We start from the raw sequence: 17,577 nt of genomic DNA on the forward strand, positions 1-17,577 counted from the left end.
GGTTTCTTATTTTTCAGTTTTAATTTCCAATTTTGGCTTATTTTTCAGTTTTAAGTTTTTATTTTCAGTTTTAGGTTCCACTTTTAGTTTTCAGTTTCTATTTTCCAGTTTTAATTTTCAATTTTGATTTCTCAATTTCCAATTTTGTTATTTGATTGGTTTAAGTGGTGGTTCTTCACCATATATGCTATGTTAGTCGGATTGTGTTTGATAGACACACATGAGGCCAAGTTCAGGGGTTCAATATTAACAACACTTAGTTGAGATGCCAAAATAAAAATAAAAAATGATAAGTTTAGGGAGCCGCATATACATTAAGCCTTCTTAAATATTCATGAGCAGTTTTGGTTCTCCAATTTTGCTAAATGTAAGCAATTTTAGTCCATAAATTTGCCAAAGTTAACAATTTTGGTCTCCATAAATATTTAACAAATTACGATATGTGAACTTGACCAAAAAATATATATATATATATAAGGAAAGTTCCATCAAAAAATAAAATCGTTTAAGAAACTACACCTCAAAAAAGCATCAAACTCCAAAAATAGACTAAAATAGTAGTAGAAATAAAACCGTGTCTCCAAATGTGAGATCAAGTTAAATCCTTCTTCTTTTTTCTTTCACATTTCCTATTAAATCTAACTACTAATATTTCTTAAATATTCCAGAAAAATAAAAAATGATCACTTTTGACAAACTAAAAGGATCAAAAACTGCTCAAAAAATATATTTAAGAGATACATTTTGAACCTATCCCAAACATATCATTTTTCTATTTAACAAGAGTATCTGCTTTCCTTTTTTTTTTTTTTTTTTTTTTTTTCGTGTGTGGATAATATATTATTTACTGATATTCAACTGAGAGTTATTACACGTATCACATCTCATAAAAACAGAGAATTGGGAAATTACCAAAAAGCAAACAAAGACAAGCGATCGAACGACTGAAACTAACTCCGCCTCGAAAAAAATCTCACCGGAAAGTAGACGGAACCGTCCGGCTTTCGCTTGCATGTGTTACAAATGAAAGTCGCTAAGGTCAACAACGTCCTTTCATTTCCATTTCTTTCTCATTTCATTTTCACAATCATTCTTTTAGCATTGAATCCAGTTGTGAGCATCAGATTCCCAGATCGGATCCCTCAGGTTGCTAATGATGCCTCCAATCAGGCATTACAAACAGCAGTTTTCGCTCTCGGAAGCTTCTGGAGGTCAGAAGCGTCATTTGGCTGCCTTAATGGTATTGTAAGAACAACTGTCGGTTATGCTGGTGGTTCAAAAGCTAATCCTGAGTACAGAAATTTAGGCCATCACGCTGAATCTGTACAGGTATTTGTTTAATAACTGAAATTTCAGCCACATCATGTTTCTGTGTTAATTACTTGTTATTAGAAATTACTCGTGCCTGTGATCTGTTGGAACATTTTCTGGTATGTTGACTACATGGTCAAAATAAGAATTGACAGTTAAAATTAGGTTTGTGGGTAGACAAAACCAGCGCATTGTATTTTATAATGTACTACATACTTACTGTAGTAAAAAATATATTGTGAAGCATTTCTGGTTATAAAGTGGAGTTTTGAAGTGATTGTGTATGTTTATCAGTGAAGAGAGGATTAGATTGTAGGGAGTAGAAACTTTTTGTGGTTATACAATAAATTGTGCCGAGCAAGTAGCAAGTTTGATCAATTTTTAGTCGCAAAGGTGTATACGAGGGACAAAAAATGCTAACAGCTTGGATTACACTTTTTACGAGATGATAGGAGTGAAATTAGCTGAGGTGGGAGACGAGAAAACATTATTCCAATCAGGGGTTACCAATGCAAACTATATGAGAGTTAGCTAATACATATCTTACTCATTTTATTGTCTGGCTGAGTTAACACCAGCTGTACTTAATTGATGTCTGGATGACCGGTTAGTCCCATTCTAATTTGTAGTTGCAGACCTTTTGTAGCTGTCTTATAAATGCAATATGAATGGAAGGGTTATAGTAACATGCTAGCATATTGTACACGCATGCTGCTCACCGAACTGAATGAATACGAAGGGGTATAGCGTAAAATGTTTATGCAAGTGCTTTATTTGAAATTCCCCTGCTCCTGTCCATGTCATTGCACGTATAGTAGATATGATATCTTTTTGTGCCTTTTTGGATTTGATATATATGTTGGCGGATTTTTCTATAGCTTTTATTTGGTGATAGATATAACTTTTTAAATTTATTTCTTTGAATTTTGTGGATAGTGGTTGATGTGATCTTGTTTTACAGTTTTCATTTCGTTGACATGGTAGTCTTGCCTGAAAAGAATGTTTTAGGTTCTGAACGAGCTTTCCTGTCCTTTGTCTAGCCTAACCGAACATGTTCCATGGTTTGTTCCTGATTTGGTTCAAATAAATTGCTGATAGGTTGAGTGGCATTTAAAAATTTCTTATCTCGACATTTACAATTTAAATTTTTTGAATGTTTCAGTTATCTCCTATTCAACTTGTTCAATGTACTAAATTTAATTTCTTGTAGGTCGAATATGATCCCCAAGTAATTGGTTTCAGACAACTATTGGAGGTCTTCTGGGCTAGCCATGATTCTAGGCAAGTCTTTGGGCAAGGTCCTGATGTGGGTAACCAGTACCGGTAGGGTCCTTGACTTCAACCTGGTTTCCTTTTACTTGAGACTGAAGACAAACATGAAACATATGAATAGCAACGTTATGAACTTGCCTAGTGCAGGTCTATTATTTTCACAACCGGCACGGAGGAGTCAAGATTGGCTGCTGTTAGCAAAGAAAGAGAACAATCAAAGTCAAAGAGCAGCATTGTAACCACTCAAATTCAACAGCTTGAAGCTTTTTATCCTGCAGAGCCTGAACATCAGGTCTAGTATCCATAACTAAATTATGCTGATGCTACTTATCATAATTTCTAAGGGGTTTACTACTGAAGGTTTGTTGCACTTGCTTTCTTTATTGAAAAAAGGGGTTTAGTACTGAAGTTTCTTGCCATAGTTGATTCTTACCTCCTTAAAATTCGTAGAGCATTTTTGATGGGCATTCAGGAGATGCATTGACGCAATGCCCCTCTTGGTAGTTCAGATGCAAAGGGGAAGAAACAGAATGGGTTTTATCTGGAGTGATATGACAAATATATTTGTTTTACCGAGAAATCCTCGAGCGTCAACTGGCGCACGGTTCGGAAATGGGCCCATCTCTCTACCCCTCTCCGCTTAAATAGAAAACTTTTGTCTGCAAACAGTGTTCGAACTCGTGACGTCCGCCTAACCTGCACACACATCACGAGTTGACCCCTACCACGAGACCAAAACCCTGGGAGCGTCATCTTTGGAGTATAAAAGGATTGCAAAAACAATGTATAGTGCCTTTAGGAAGATTATACAAGGTAATCAGGAAATAAAAATGTCTGCACGGAAAATTTTAGTGGGGCGTACACCATATTGGCCTCTTTCCCCGTTCTCATGTTAGTTTTCTGTTTTGTTCTAGCCACTGAGGGTCTATCGGAAACGTTTTGTTTGTGTCTATTGAGGGGAAATCTTTTTGTGAGGAACTGTCAAAATGTAATGCTCAAAAAGAGTCTCTATAGGACTACTGGAGAACCAAAAAGAAAAAAATAGTAGTTCCCCTTGTTCGTTAAGGTAAATAATTTTATTAATAATGGAAAAAGCTCCTGTAGTTAGAGCATCTACATCAAAGTATGATTCTTTACAGACATACCCAATCTTCTTTACAAATTGAAACCTCATGGGTGCACCAAAAAGAAACTAGGAATAAGAAGTTGTTCCTCAAATGTACGTAGTTATTCTCTTTCCCATCAAAGGCTCTCCTATTTATCCCTTTTTGGGTCTTTGACAAAGATTCATTACTGGCAGCAAAGTGTCTCTGAACGTTTGGTTTACTGGAGCATTTGGTTTCGCAGTTTGTTACAACATTTAGATTTTGAGTAACTTGAAAAAGAAAGTCTTTCTCTTGCCAAACGTTTTTCTTCAATTACTTTAGGAATGAAATCAGGAAACGAGAAAAAATATTTCTTTCTGAAAAAAGAAGACCCGGAACTTCCCCAGAAACAGGACCACCTTTTTCGTGATTTATCATTTATTGATTCATGAATCATGTGAACTCTTTTTTTTCCTGTTTATGGAAGTATTCTTCCTGTTTTATCTGATTGACATTGGTCCAATGATAATTTGAAGCACATGATTGACAAATCACTACTGTCCATTTTTCAGAAATTTGAGCTTAAGCGGAATCCCTTCCTACTCCAGTTGATGGGAAACTTGCCTGAGGAGGAGCTTGAGAGGTCAACACTGGCTACAAAACTAAATGGCTATGCAGCAGAGCTTTGTCCATCAAGAATCCAAAAGCGGATTGATGCAAAGATCAATGATATTATTAAGAAAGGTTGGCCCATTCTCAGAGAAGTTTAGGTATACATCTCAAGGGTATATGAGATCCTGCAGACCTTTGTTAAGGTGTAGAAACTGAGAGTTTTTTTTTTTTTTTTGCTGAGGTGATGTCTTGCAGATGACAGAATACCCTGTCATGCAAATTTCATCCTACATTATAGAATCTGATAGCGAGCAGAGACCTTTTTACAGAGATTAATCAAATTTGTTTGTACAATCAGAATGTTCAGTATAGGTTGATTAAACTAGACCGAGCGGAGACCTTTTCACGGAGATTGATCAAATTTGTTTGTACAATCAGAGTGTTCAGGATAGGCATCGTTATGCTCAGACTGTTGGGACCTTAAAATCATGTTGTTGTATGCACTTTTTATTCTATGTATGCTTCGCAACCAAGTTATCATGTTGCAGTAGTTGCAATTTGCAAATACATAACCTATATTTTTATAATCAGGCACCACCTTTACCTGATTGAATTTTTTTTTAAAATAAAAAATAAAAATTGAGCAATTTTCAGAGGGTTCAAGAATAAAAGCTACAGTATCTTTTACTATCTGTCTTAAACTGCTGCAACCGAAATATTGTATAAGTTTGGATTTGATTGCCCAAAGATGAATGGAAGTAGAAGCTGAGGTTAAGCAAGCTTGAGGATTTAATAACTTTTGGATCTCAAGTGGAAATGCTTTTTTCAGTAGAAAGTGAATCCAATTCTGTCAAACCAATGTACCAATTAGTTTGCTTCTTATCCTTTGTGTTTGCTTCTAACTTTTTATGTGACAACTGAAAGGAATACGAGGGAATTTACAAGTGCTCCTATTTATCGTCTCATGACACAATAAACATCAAATATGTCCCAAAAAGTTGTCCGTGCTGCTTCATTATGAGATTTCTTCTATTTGCACTATGGCAACAAATTGGGATCTTTAGACAAATAGCTGAACTAATTCACTGCTTAAATTTTCATAGCTGATATACATAAATTAGACAGTAATTATATACGGTTATACACATATCATACATGAATTATATATATAAATATTATGCACCTGCTCACTATTTTTAGTTTAAGCGGTTGGATGGGAAGCTATTAAGGTTAATGCTTCTTGCTTGTTTTCTTCTCTTAAACAAATCATGTTATCACTATTAATTTACTCCCACCTTTAGTGTAGAACTCCTTTTAGGTTTATTTAATCCAGGTACTGGTAAATCGTTTAGATCTTATAGTTGGTTATCTTTGACACGATTGTTCACGTTTCATAAAGCAGCAATTCTGCAAAACCTGTTCCAAATCCATAGCTTAGAATCTGTCAAATCTTTATCACCCCAATAGCTTGGCCAAACAGGCGTTCCCTACCTGTGTAGGTTTCATGATACAGGTAGGGAGCGCCTTCTCCAGAAATGAGCCGTACACGGCTCGAATCCATACACCGGGTGGTAAACCAAAAAAACACAGCGTCTTAAAGGGTCATATGTTTTGTGGCGACTTTGCTTTTTGTCCATTAAGAATGCATTGTGAAACAATTTTGCAGCTCTGAATCAACTATAGTTCATTGCATATTGCGGTCTAACCTGTTTTATATATGTCCAGTAAGCTAATTACTAGTTTTGTAGATGACCTTATCGGTAATTGATTTCTTTATTTGTCCAGACCAAATATGCAAGTTTTTACTTCCGAAAGAATCTGTCGTTGAGAGCGACGCTGATCTATCTCTCTGTCGTTTGAATTGTCAACACAAGGACCAAGTCCTAACTCAGGTTCAGCCAATTGGATTTGCATTTAACCCTGGCGTAAGATCAAATATCCGACTGAGCTTGTCTTCTCTACAACTGACTCGGATAATTATGAGCTACGTTAGACTCTCCAAAAATGTTGTCGCAACTCAGATTCTCCAAAAGTAAATACTGTTGGATAACCCCACACATACCCATGACGTTTCCGAAGAATCAACGCTTATGAGCAAATTAATTTTGAAGATCAGTTTTGTGCATCAAGCAGCCAAGTAAACCGGCTAGGGTTGAATTGTCATGAGGAAATTGCCTTTAGACCGAGTCTCGAGTTAATGCAGAATTGTAGGAAATTGTGCCCATTACTAGTTTATTATATTTATTTCTCTTTCCAGTTGTAGTGGTGGGACCACGCAACATCTCTCTAACTTATAGGGGTGCCTTGTATCCCCATTTATGTAGTACTACTCTATTCATCTTATAATAAAGTTAATCATATCCCATTATTAATGTTACCCAATATAATTTTCACTTCCTTTAAATTTTAAATGCATTAGTCAACTTTTCTCTTTTGAACACTTCATTATCTTTCTAATTCCCACCAAAATAGAAAAACCAAATAGCATCTTAAATTCTTTATTGATATCAACATGCGAATTATGTATGTTACTTTTATGTTTTCAATTCTACAGTGGGGGGAGTGCTATAGTATATTGTGATTGCAATTGGGAGATTTCTTAGAGCAGAAAAAGGTTCATCAAAAACTTGTCAGAAGAAAAATACATAAGAAAAAAAACGATTCATCCAACTTCAATGTTTCATTTCATAGAAAAATCCTTCAAAACTTTTCAGATAAAAGCCAATTCTCATTCTAAGTTTTTAATCTACGTTTAAAACGGCTACGCTTTAAAATTGCCCCAAGGAAAACGAAAACAGAGTTTGTACGTTTAAACAGCTGTGGCACTAGTTTCCTGTATAAAAAGAAAAGGTTCATGTCCTACCAGTAAGTTCCCCAGTTAACTTCATTCTCTTTGAACCCGGAGCTTCCAACATCCCCCCAGACCTCCTTTGTCCAGACATATCATGCAGAAAGGGACAGGAGTTGCCATTAAGGCATCCCCTTGGTTTACCGAAGAAAGCACAACGCTTCTGAAAATTCATGCTACCCTGATTTGGTTTTAAGTTCTTTAACAATTCTGCATGATCCAGAGGATTGCTACTCTGTAACAGTTCATGATCCACAGATTCAGGATTTTCTCCATGTTGCTTGATCAGGGACTTGTAGTAATTGATATCCTTATGAAGCGGGGCAGGACTAGTCATCGAGATGAAAGGGGATGTATGTCCAGTATTTGGTGAATGCAACGAAACCACATCACATTTGGAAGAAGATGAAGGAACCAACTCAGAATTAACCAAGGGCTTCCCTCCTACATTGTCGGGTGCTCCATATTCATTAATCAGTTTCTTTATCTTTTCCAAATTTAGGTGTGAAGTGGGGTGAACTAGTGGCATATTCCTCCTAATGTCTGCAGTTCCTACATGAGGAGGAGCCCCTTGTTCATTAGCCAAATTACTTTTCATGGATGTGTCAGGTTTATTGATCGCCATGGGCGCAGATTTTGCCATTGGCATTGGCCCAAATATTGGTCCAGATCCTGCATGGGGAACTTGGTATTCATTAATGGGCTTGTTAATTACCTTACCAGTTACCTGCTTATTCAGAGAATCCGCTGTTGACCTTGGGGTGGTACTAGAAGGAACAATAGGGTTTGATGCAGCGCCAGTTTTAGGATTGGTAGCCCCTCCCTGTTCATTCATCAGCTTCTGTATTTGTTCTGGATTGCTGAGAAGCTTAACCAATAGGTCGGTATCAATCAGACTACCCTGCTCTTGACTTTTTGCGAGTGCAGCTACAGTTGTGGCTACAGCAACCATCAAATCACCACCCTCAAAACCATGTGGCATCTCAAGGATAGATTTTTCACTAGCAGGTGGATATGAACAAACTTGAGTTTTGTGCTTAGGGACACCCAGATTTTCACTATTTGATTGAGATCGGGGGATGCAGATGCCATTAGCAGGTAGCTTTAAAGAATTTTGATTGTTGCACTGGGTAGCAGGAGTGTGGTTAGCTAGGGACTTTGGCAAAACTTCAGCCTGGTGCTGAGGAATGTTGGGATTTTCACACGTGGATGGGAATTGAGTGACAGGGTTGTCATTAGCAGGTGGCATTCCAGAAACTTGAGACTTGAGCTGTGAAACAATCTGGTTTCCACATACTTTTCGACATTTGGGCGCATGGTTCTGATTAGCTGGCAAGTCTGGAGAAAATTCTGTCTGGTCTGGAGTGCTGAGAAGTTTACATGTCAGCGGATACTGGAGAACAGAGTTGTAGCTAACAGGTGGTTTAGGAGAAACTTGAGTTTTGTGCTTAGGGACACCCAGATGTTCACTCCTTGATTGAGATCGGGGAACGCAGATGCCATTAGCAGGTAGCTTTGGAGAATTTTGATTGTTGCACTGGGTAGCAGGAGTGGGGTTAGTTAGGGACTTCGGCGAAACTTCAGCCTGGTGCTGAGGAATGTTGGGATTTTCACATGTGGATGGGAATTGGGTGACAGGGTTGTCATTAGCAGGTGGCATTCCAGAAACTTGAGACTTGAGCTGTGAAATATTCTGGTTTCCACATACTTTTCGACAATTGGGTGCATGGTTCTGATTAGCTAGCAAGTCTGGAGAAAATTCAGTCTGGTCAGGAGTGCTGAGAAGTTTACATGTCAACGGATACTGGGGAAGAGAGTTGTAGCTAACAGGTGGTTTAGGAGAAACTTGAGTTTGCTCAGATCCCTTCAGATTTTGACATTTTAAAAGATATGGAGGGGCCGATTGCACATTAGCAGGGCATCTGACAGAAAAAGGAGATTTGCTAGGAGGTTTCTTGGGATTTTGGAAGGTTGACAAAGACGGGGAAAAGGATTTTCCATTAGCAGGTAGCTTTTGAGAAGTAACTATACTAACAGATGATGAGGGACTGTTAGGTAGACATGCATCTGGCAATTTGCTGCTGATGTTTTGGGCTGGTGTTAAATGGGATGAAACTTCGACATCTTCTGCTTCTTCAATGCCAATGATTGGAACCACTTGAGTTTGGTTATCGTCATAATATTGGTCCAGATCCGACGAGGTGGAAGGACTATACGCCGCCAATAGGAGAAACAAAGGATTACAATCAAGTAAATTGAGACAAAGAAGCTATAAACCTAAGAGCTAATCCAAAAATTACATACTTGGCAGGAATTGCAGACTGAGAAGGATAAACCGCCTCAAGCACTCTCTTTTCCCTACGCTCCTGATCCTCTGCTTCTTTGCTTTCTTCACCAGCAACCATACGCCATTTCTCGTTCAAATTAAACTACCAATAACAACATTAAATGGACGATTACGACAATGTGTGTGGAAACTAAGCAAATAAAGGCACCTTCTATCATCTAAAACTTCTATTACCTTGGGAGGGCATTTCCATTTAGCCAGACGAATGAGAGGAAGCCTCTCTTTTGACTGCTTCAGACAATGTCTTCCTTCAAATGATGGTCTAATAATACCTGGTGGTGACCGCGACAGCTGAAGATGATGTTGAGATCCCCTACCGACTTTTGATGGGCAATCCTCTTGTAGAAAATGTTTTACCTGTTGAACGGTAAAATATGCAAACTTGCTAAGAAGAACTTGGAAAAAAATAAAGCATGTCAATGTTCTTGATAAGTAAAACTGAAAGCATGTCAATCTGACATGTCCTTAACAAAATATCACACACTTAGAATATCTCCTCAGGAAAAAAAAAAAATTACAGTAACAGCACAAATCCACTTCTTCATGTCCGCTGTACCTTCAGAAAGTGGGGAACAGTTGTCAATTAACAACTCAAACATTTAGGTGCCTCTGTACTGTACTGCTATGGTCCTCAAAAGCTCAAACAGCAAATTTGATGCAATCAATGACCACTAAGCGTGACCCTTGAACAAGGGATGAATTTTTACCAAACAGGGGTGTCTTAAAATAGTCACCATAACATTGATAGATTAGAATAGGGATAATCATTTAAGAAAAAGACTATTTAGTATATGATGATATGCGTCACAGACACCATCCCCATTTATTTTGGTTCAGCATCATCTGATCTTGAAGTGTCATTAATAACAGGAAAGATAAACATTTGAACAAGTTCTTTTCCAGTGGTGGATCCAGAATTTTAAGCTCGCGGGGGCTCACTTTCTTTAAAATAAAATTGTCACCAAGCACATAGTATGAGTGCACAACTATTTGAATGCAACAGTTAAAAAGGCTAATGGAAAAACTACAATTAATGTTGTGAAAAAAAGACTTCTAATCACAATCACAAATATGAGAAAACTACGGTTAATATTATCATTGTAAAAGAGACTTCTAGTCACTAAGTCACAAATGTACTCAAGGATTTTTATATTTTGAAAATGATGAATAATAACATCATTGCTCACAGTTATAAATATCTTACGTTCTATATTAAAATAAACAATCATTTAAAATGTCACCACTTACAAAGTTCATTTTTATGTAGTTCATGAATGAAAGAGCTCGTTCCACATAAGCAATTGCAACAAAAAAATAGAGACTCCTAGATAAATAAATAAGCAAACACTAATCAAGTGCTATAAAAAGAAGGAAAGGAGGAAAGGAATGAGATATAGGAATAGGAAAAGTGAAAAGAAAAACTAAAAGAAAAGGTAAGCAAGAAGTCAGCAGAGAAAAGAAGTAAAAAAGGAAGAGGAGTGAAGGTTATCAAATTAAGGAAAGAAGAAGATTGATGGTTATTAAATTAAGGAAAAGTAGCAGATTGCTATATGAATAAAAAAGTTGACGCAACCGGAATCAAACCCTCGTTAGGCCTCCGCGCACTCAAACTTCAGACGTAGAACCAAAGCATCCATATGACTTTATGGCTTATGGGTGTTGGCGAATGTTATATATCTGTGTTTTTAAATTTCCTATAGAACTATGCAAAGTTTGTGTCAGGGTTAACGGGTGCTTAACCACCCGAACGCTAATGTAGGTCCGCGGTCCTCCACAAATGAAACAGAAGCATGCCGTTCATCTATCACATATTCATTTATAAAAAGGCCACATATGGCAGCTGTCTTTAATTTTCTTTACATGATTTATTATAAGTGAATTTTTTTTTTTTTTTTTTAAATCAGATTATTGTGATAAGAGAACTACTGCCCTTTTCGTCTTGCTTCATCGAATAAGCTATTTTACTCTTTAAGCATAAAATATTTTTTTGCATTTGGATATTTAAGTAGGAAAATGATGCTTAAGAAGATTAACTTGCCGATATATTACCCGAATTTTTCTGTTGATCAAGTAAATAGAGCATAAGTACAAATTCTCTAATTATTCAACACCCGTTTATATTTCAATCTAGCTGGCATAAATTCCATATTTACCTTATAATATGGTCTTATACGGGGAACATAGAGTTTAAAGTTTTTCCAGAAGATTAACATTAAAAGTTTGTTCTTTCCACCAGAGCCATCTTTATCTGATGGGCAAAATCTTACGTAGTTCATTTTTTTCTCATCAAAAGTCGTGAAGTTTTCCAAACATGGCAATTAGCAACTAAAACTTTCAAACTTATGTTTGAATATGACTAAATCGGCATGGAAATGCCATCCCAATTGTTTTCCTTTTTGACTTAGCATGAGTAAGTTGGAGTTTAAAAGTGCATTTAACTATGGACGTTTGATCAACAGATAGATCACTGTAATAACTTTTAGGATAAACACTTCTTAGCAATCCTTTAGGTGTGATGAATTGGTGGAGAAAAAGTTTTAAGCACAAAACAATGGAAAACCAGCAAGGAGGTGGGTTAATCTACTTGAAACTTTGAGATTATTGCATAGCACCTGAGCAGTAGATTTTTCATGTAAATTACCAAATATTTCGAACTTCAACGGAGAATACAGTATCCAAGCTGTGGGAAGTGGGCTTTGGAAATCGTAGTAAGTATAAGTATCATTATTTTCCTTCAAGTTCACTCTGTTTACAGATCTTGCAGCTGTAATTTATCTCAAACATGTTAAGAACAAGCACCTTTGCAAGAATATACAATCCTAGTTCAAACATTTATCAAGGTTCCTCCTCCTCCCAGCGTTACCGTTTATTAGGTATGCTGTTGATATCCCCAACAAATATAAGACCAAGAACAAAACTGATTAAAGTTCTTGTCATAGGACTACCTTGTGGGTTTTGAATTGATATGATTCCAAATAGGGACTTTTTTTAATGAATATTTAGTCTGATCTGCATCAAGCTGCATCTTTCTTTTAATATATTATAGCCCACTCTAAATCTTTTGCAGAAATGATACAAACACATCAGTTTAATAAACCTGCTCCTCTCCTAGTATTGATCCCATTTCTTTTCATCCACACATGTACCTAACATGCTGAGGTCTTTGTCTCTAATTTTAAACTGATTTGAATACATGTAAGTTTCGTTTTTTAACTATTTTTTATCAGTAAAAGATTATTTTACTTAAATAGCGGCACTAATGGGTGCTTAGGCGTTTCAAACAAAGCATTTACGTTTTTTCTTTATTCTGAATATGTGAGCTTTATGTTGCCTTCTTTAGTCCTGCCACTAGATAATACTTCTTTATTTCATTCTACGTTAGATAAATTTAAGTTCCTCTCAACAAGTTAGATACATGCATTTACATTATTCGATCATGTGTAATATAAAAGCTTCAGTAACTGCTTACCTTAAAAATAACATAGGCAAGTTCAGCCTTCATCTTGAAGATTGAAGGATACTTTGTCCTTCTCATTTAATGTTGTTGGTCTTTAGTCTTGCCACCACATATTTATCCCCTACGTCCCAATTTACACGAGTCTTTTCATATCGGGACGTCCTAAAAGGCTTGAAGCCATTTCATGTTATATACAATTTTCACAAATTCAAATTCAATAGATTATTTAAATCCTAAACTTGGATGAGATGTTTTCCATTTTAAACTTATTTTGACTATCGCTATGATATATCCTCTACTATCACTAATATACTATGCCAGTTAAATTGATATCTTAAACTCCTTGTCCAATCAACTATTATTAAGTAGGAAGTACTTATTTATTTCATTCTTCCTTCCAATAAATTTAAGTTTCTCTTGACAAGTTAGACGGATATAAGGTACATTGTCCATTATACTATGAAACCAATTCAAAGCAGATAACCTTTAACGTCTCATCCATCTTCCCAACATGGATTCCTTTAGAAGTCCAACCCTTCCATAACCACGCAATGCTAGTCAATGAAATAACTTTTACTACTTCTCTTGGTGACATGATTCTTTGGTTTGTTCATTTGGCTCCTTTCTCAGCTTCAAGTATTATATATTTTTACACAAACCCTCTCTCACTCACTCTTTGCAAAAAAAAAAAAAAAAAAAAAAAAAAAAAAGTTAAAAAAAAATAAAGATTTCATTTTTTATATACCGTTGGAGATTTCTTTCGGAGGTTTGGAATAAACCCACAATGTATGTTGATACGGCTTAGTGAATATCAATGTAGTCGTTTGACTTATCTGAAAAAATGAATTTTTGCCTCAAATTTTTGTAGTTACTGTACTTACTAGTGCGAAGCTATAAAGACAATTTTTTAGATATAATTCAATATGATTACTAATAGAGAAGCCAAGCACCAAGCACCAAGAATTATCACTGACATATGCTCTGGTGTTACCCAATTACCAAAACACTATGCCACTTAAAATTTGAATTTAGCAAATATTGATGACGACCATTACCTTTCTACCAAAACGACAAATAACAAAGTCAAAGCTCGAATGAAAAATCAGTGGTCGCTACGTCTTACTAACGAACCCTAACAGTTGAAAGCACTTCTTGGCTACCAGAATTTTCTTTTGTCTACATCCACTTCAAGTATAACCTATATAAACTCAACCAGTAACTCAACGCCATTGACTCCTTCCATCAAAGCTAAGTTTCAGAATATTATTTTTTTGGGTAATTTTAGTTTCAGATTTTATCTCATCCTTTTCTTTATTCTTTAGTCCTTGTCTTGTAACCCTACCATCAAAATCCTTAATTTCCCTTTCCAGATTTAAAGTCTGCAAAGATGCAACATTTTTCAAGATTCCAGCCACTCATGCATAACAAAACATCAAGCACCCAAAAATAATACAGGTAACCCACAATTGAACCAGTAAACCATTAAAAAAAATCATAGAACCCACAATTAAACCAGTAAACCATTTAAAAAACAACCAATGGAGTAGGATTCTGCAAAGAAAATTCATCTGTATGTTTTTCTGCAACAAACACACATAAGACAACTTCCATATCTATGTATACAAGAAACAGAGACCAAAGAAATAAAAGTAAACATCAAATTCATGCACAAAAAAAAAAAAAAAAAAAAAAAGAGTAAACAGAGACTCTATGGAGTAATAATGTTGTATATACCTGACGAAGATTAGGTCCAGTAGCCCACGACACCCTGTTTGATTTCTTCATTAATTCAATAAAATCCCTTAATCAGATGATTTATTTATCAGATTAAAGAAGAATCAAAATTCCTTTAAAGAAAACGAATTATTTAGGTTTATTAATGCAAGTTTGAACCCTAGAATAGTGTGGTTTTATGAAGGAGCAGTTACAAGCGGCTAAGGGAAGTGATGTATTTGTATTTTTGGCTGCTGCTGGAAAGAACGTTACACGTCTTATCAGGTTTTTGCGCTTTGACAGATCATTATATACTTTGTCCTTTTATTTCCCTGATGAATTGTATTTATTTAAGATTTTATTCTTCTTTTTCTATTTGGATTGTGAAACCGAAACGTACTTTGGGCTCCACTTTTCTTCTTTTTTCCTTTCTCACATGCACGATTTCGATATAGAGTCGTCTTTGTTAGATAGACTAAATTCTGAAACTTCTTGATATAAATTTGAATTTAAATAAGCTTCAATGTAAATATCGAGCACCAAATGAAAGTTTCAAATAAAGTATATTATACTTCTTTCAAGAAGTAAGGATTTTGTCGGCTATTTATTCTTAAATCTCTTTCACCCTTAACTAGCTAATTCGTTGGACGTCAACAGCGGAAATGTTAAAAGCAAGATGTGAACATAGTTCACGCAGTCAAGCTGCAAAGATCTCTTTCTGTTCAAGAGCTTTTGTAACAGCTATTGGAAATGTCTGTAAAAGAACATCTGTGAAGCTTTTCTCTCTTTACCCACAGATGAAATTTGTTTGCTAAATCGATTGTTTTTGGAATATAAATGTAGTAAATATTTATTTTATTTTATTTGCATCTTCCTATATGCTAAAGGGCAAAGGTCCAAAATTACTTTTATGATCATTAAGCCGAGGGTCTTTCGAAAACAGCCGTCCTACCTTGATAGGAGTAAGATCTGCGTACATTTTACCCTCCCTAGACCCCATGTTGTGGGATTTCACTGGGTTGTTGTTGTTGTTGAAACGGTTTACTTTTGTCATTCATTTAAAATAGAGATCAATCATGCCCTCATCATTACAAAACTGATACATATTTTCTCGTATTTTCCTACTCAGTTAACTTAATCATAAAAAGGCCAAACCCATCGCCAGCCCCATGTGGTCTCAGTTCTTTCGGCAGGCAACCTCGATCTTTGTTCATTTAGACACCTCGGGTGGACAGGCGATGTTTCATTTAGACACTTTTTTCACAATCAGCTAAAATTGCAAAATGAGTGTCATCCACTCGCGAATGACGTGGCAGGGTGACTAATTAAAATAGGACATGTGGCAATTGGATGTAAAATAATAATTTAAAAATCAATTACAAGATAAAAGAAAAGGAAAAAAATTATTTTTCACCAAAATAAATAAATAAATTACCTACTTTTCTAAACCTCCCCCCACGCACCCCACCCCTCCTTCCCCCTTTCTCACACCTCTCTACTGCGCACCATTTTTTTCTTCTAAAGGCTCCATTTTTATTTTTTTGTTTTCATTAGATTTTGATCCATTTTGAAAGCATATAATTCAAATTTGGCACTAATCTATAGCCCCAATTCATTATTTTTTTTGTTTTGTTTTTTGCGGTCCTCGATTCGGAAATGATTTTCGAATTTGAAGCTTTAAGTTACGTTAATGGCGAGTTCCTCAAATCTCAACCAAATAGAACCAAATTTCGGATTCGAACTCCTCGCGACGTTAGGTTCTTTTGAGATATCACCCACGAAAATGGAGCCGTTTGAGGCAACCCGAAAATTCAAATTGGAAGCTTTGAGCTTGACAATGGCGCTTCGACTTTCTTCTTCAATGGAGATATGCTACGTTCGGGAAAAAAATGCGGTGGGGAAGTGTGTTTTAAAAGAAAAAAAATGTGACCTCCATGGAAGGAGCTTAGAAGCTCGGAAAGAGAAAATAATTAAATCAATTAGGTGCGCTAAATATTGTTCTTAAGAGCATTAAGAACTTGTTCATGATGTATTCGGGAGTTTGGTTGAGAATCAAAGTTGTTTGAATGATTTTGGAGGTTTGGGTTTGATGAGGAACTTATTGCACGGTGAAAAAAAAAATTGCAATTTGGTGGTGGTGTCAATTTGTTAATTTGTAGTGGAAGGGTTTGTTAATTTGTTATCCTTTGTTATGCCAAAAAACTTATCCGGTGGTGGTGTTGCGGTGGCAAGTTGATGGTTTATGGTGGAGGAAGTGTTGGAATGAAGAGAAGGAAGAAGAAGACATAAAAAATAAAAAAAATCGTAAAATTAAACTCTTCACGCGCACTTTTTTTTGTGTGAAGGTCACACAATTTTCCAACTCAGCGAAAAACGCCTAAATGAAACATCAGTTGCCCACCTGAGGTGTCTAAATGGAACAAAGGTCACTTGAGGTGTTCAAGTGAAAGAAGTGGACGACCACAGATGTCTGACGATGGGTTTAGCCTCATAAAAAATTAGGGGTTTGCAATAGGATCTTTTTATGGTTTTTGTTATTATATAGTAATAGAACGGGGGTTCACTTTAAGTTGTAGAAAACAACAATTTAAAAATTCTAATGAAATTCAAAGATGCAACCAATCTCGGGAGATTTAAGTTATTAAGGCTTTATTCATGCCCTGAAATAATTATCTCAATATTCTTTTCACATTTTGAATGAGATCGCGAATTTCTTTAGTTTTAAATCGACCAGATAAAAGGAACTGGTCATTGCATGAGTTTTTAAAATATCCAAAAAATGACATTCAATTATGAGTGCATGAATATAAGTGTCTATCTACCATGCATACAATGACTTTTTCACGACCTACTGTGTTAATTTACCTACTAAAATATCACCCGTATATCTAAAATGCCTGCATCACAATTACATTTTTGTTTAAATTGCAAA

At 35.8% G+C, this 17,577-nt stretch overlaps 2 protein-coding genes across 2 annotated transcripts; one reads left to right on the forward strand and one right to left on the reverse strand.

The window, feature by feature from the left end:
- Nucleotides 1-898: 898 nt before the first annotated feature.
- LOC132046459 (peptide methionine sulfoxide reductase A5) lies at nucleotides 899-4,830 on the forward strand. The gene is made up of 4 exons (XM_059437092.1): nucleotides 899-1,329; nucleotides 2,522-2,634; nucleotides 2,731-2,875; nucleotides 4,241-4,830. Exons 1-4 carry the CDS (start codon nucleotides 1,024-1,026, stop codon nucleotides 4,436-4,438), a joined length of 762 nt encoding a protein of 253 aa, XP_059293075.1. The 5' UTR covers nucleotides 899-1,023; the 3' UTR covers nucleotides 4,439-4,830.
- A 2,111-nt stretch (nucleotides 4,831-6,941) lies between these two features.
- Nucleotides 6,942-14,940, reverse strand: LOC132046461 (zinc finger CCCH domain-containing protein 30). The gene is made up of 4 exons (XM_059437093.1): nucleotides 14,667-14,940; nucleotides 9,650-9,832; nucleotides 9,433-9,557; nucleotides 6,942-9,338 (listed from the first exon to the last, which is right to left on the reverse strand). The coding sequence occupies exons 1-4, from the start codon at nucleotides 14,715-14,717 to the stop codon at nucleotides 7,133-7,135; spliced, it is 2,565 nt and encodes an 854-aa protein (XP_059293076.1). The 5' UTR covers nucleotides 14,718-14,940; the 3' UTR covers nucleotides 6,942-7,132.
- Nucleotides 14,941-17,577: the final 2,637 nt, after the last annotated feature.

This window comes from Lycium ferocissimum, chromosome 2 (assembly GCF_029784015.1).
Source record: "Lycium ferocissimum isolate CSIRO_LF1 chromosome 2, AGI_CSIRO_Lferr_CH_V1, whole genome shotgun sequence".
NCBI classification, from domain to species: Eukaryota; Viridiplantae; Streptophyta; class Magnoliopsida; order Solanales; family Solanaceae; genus Lycium; species Lycium ferocissimum.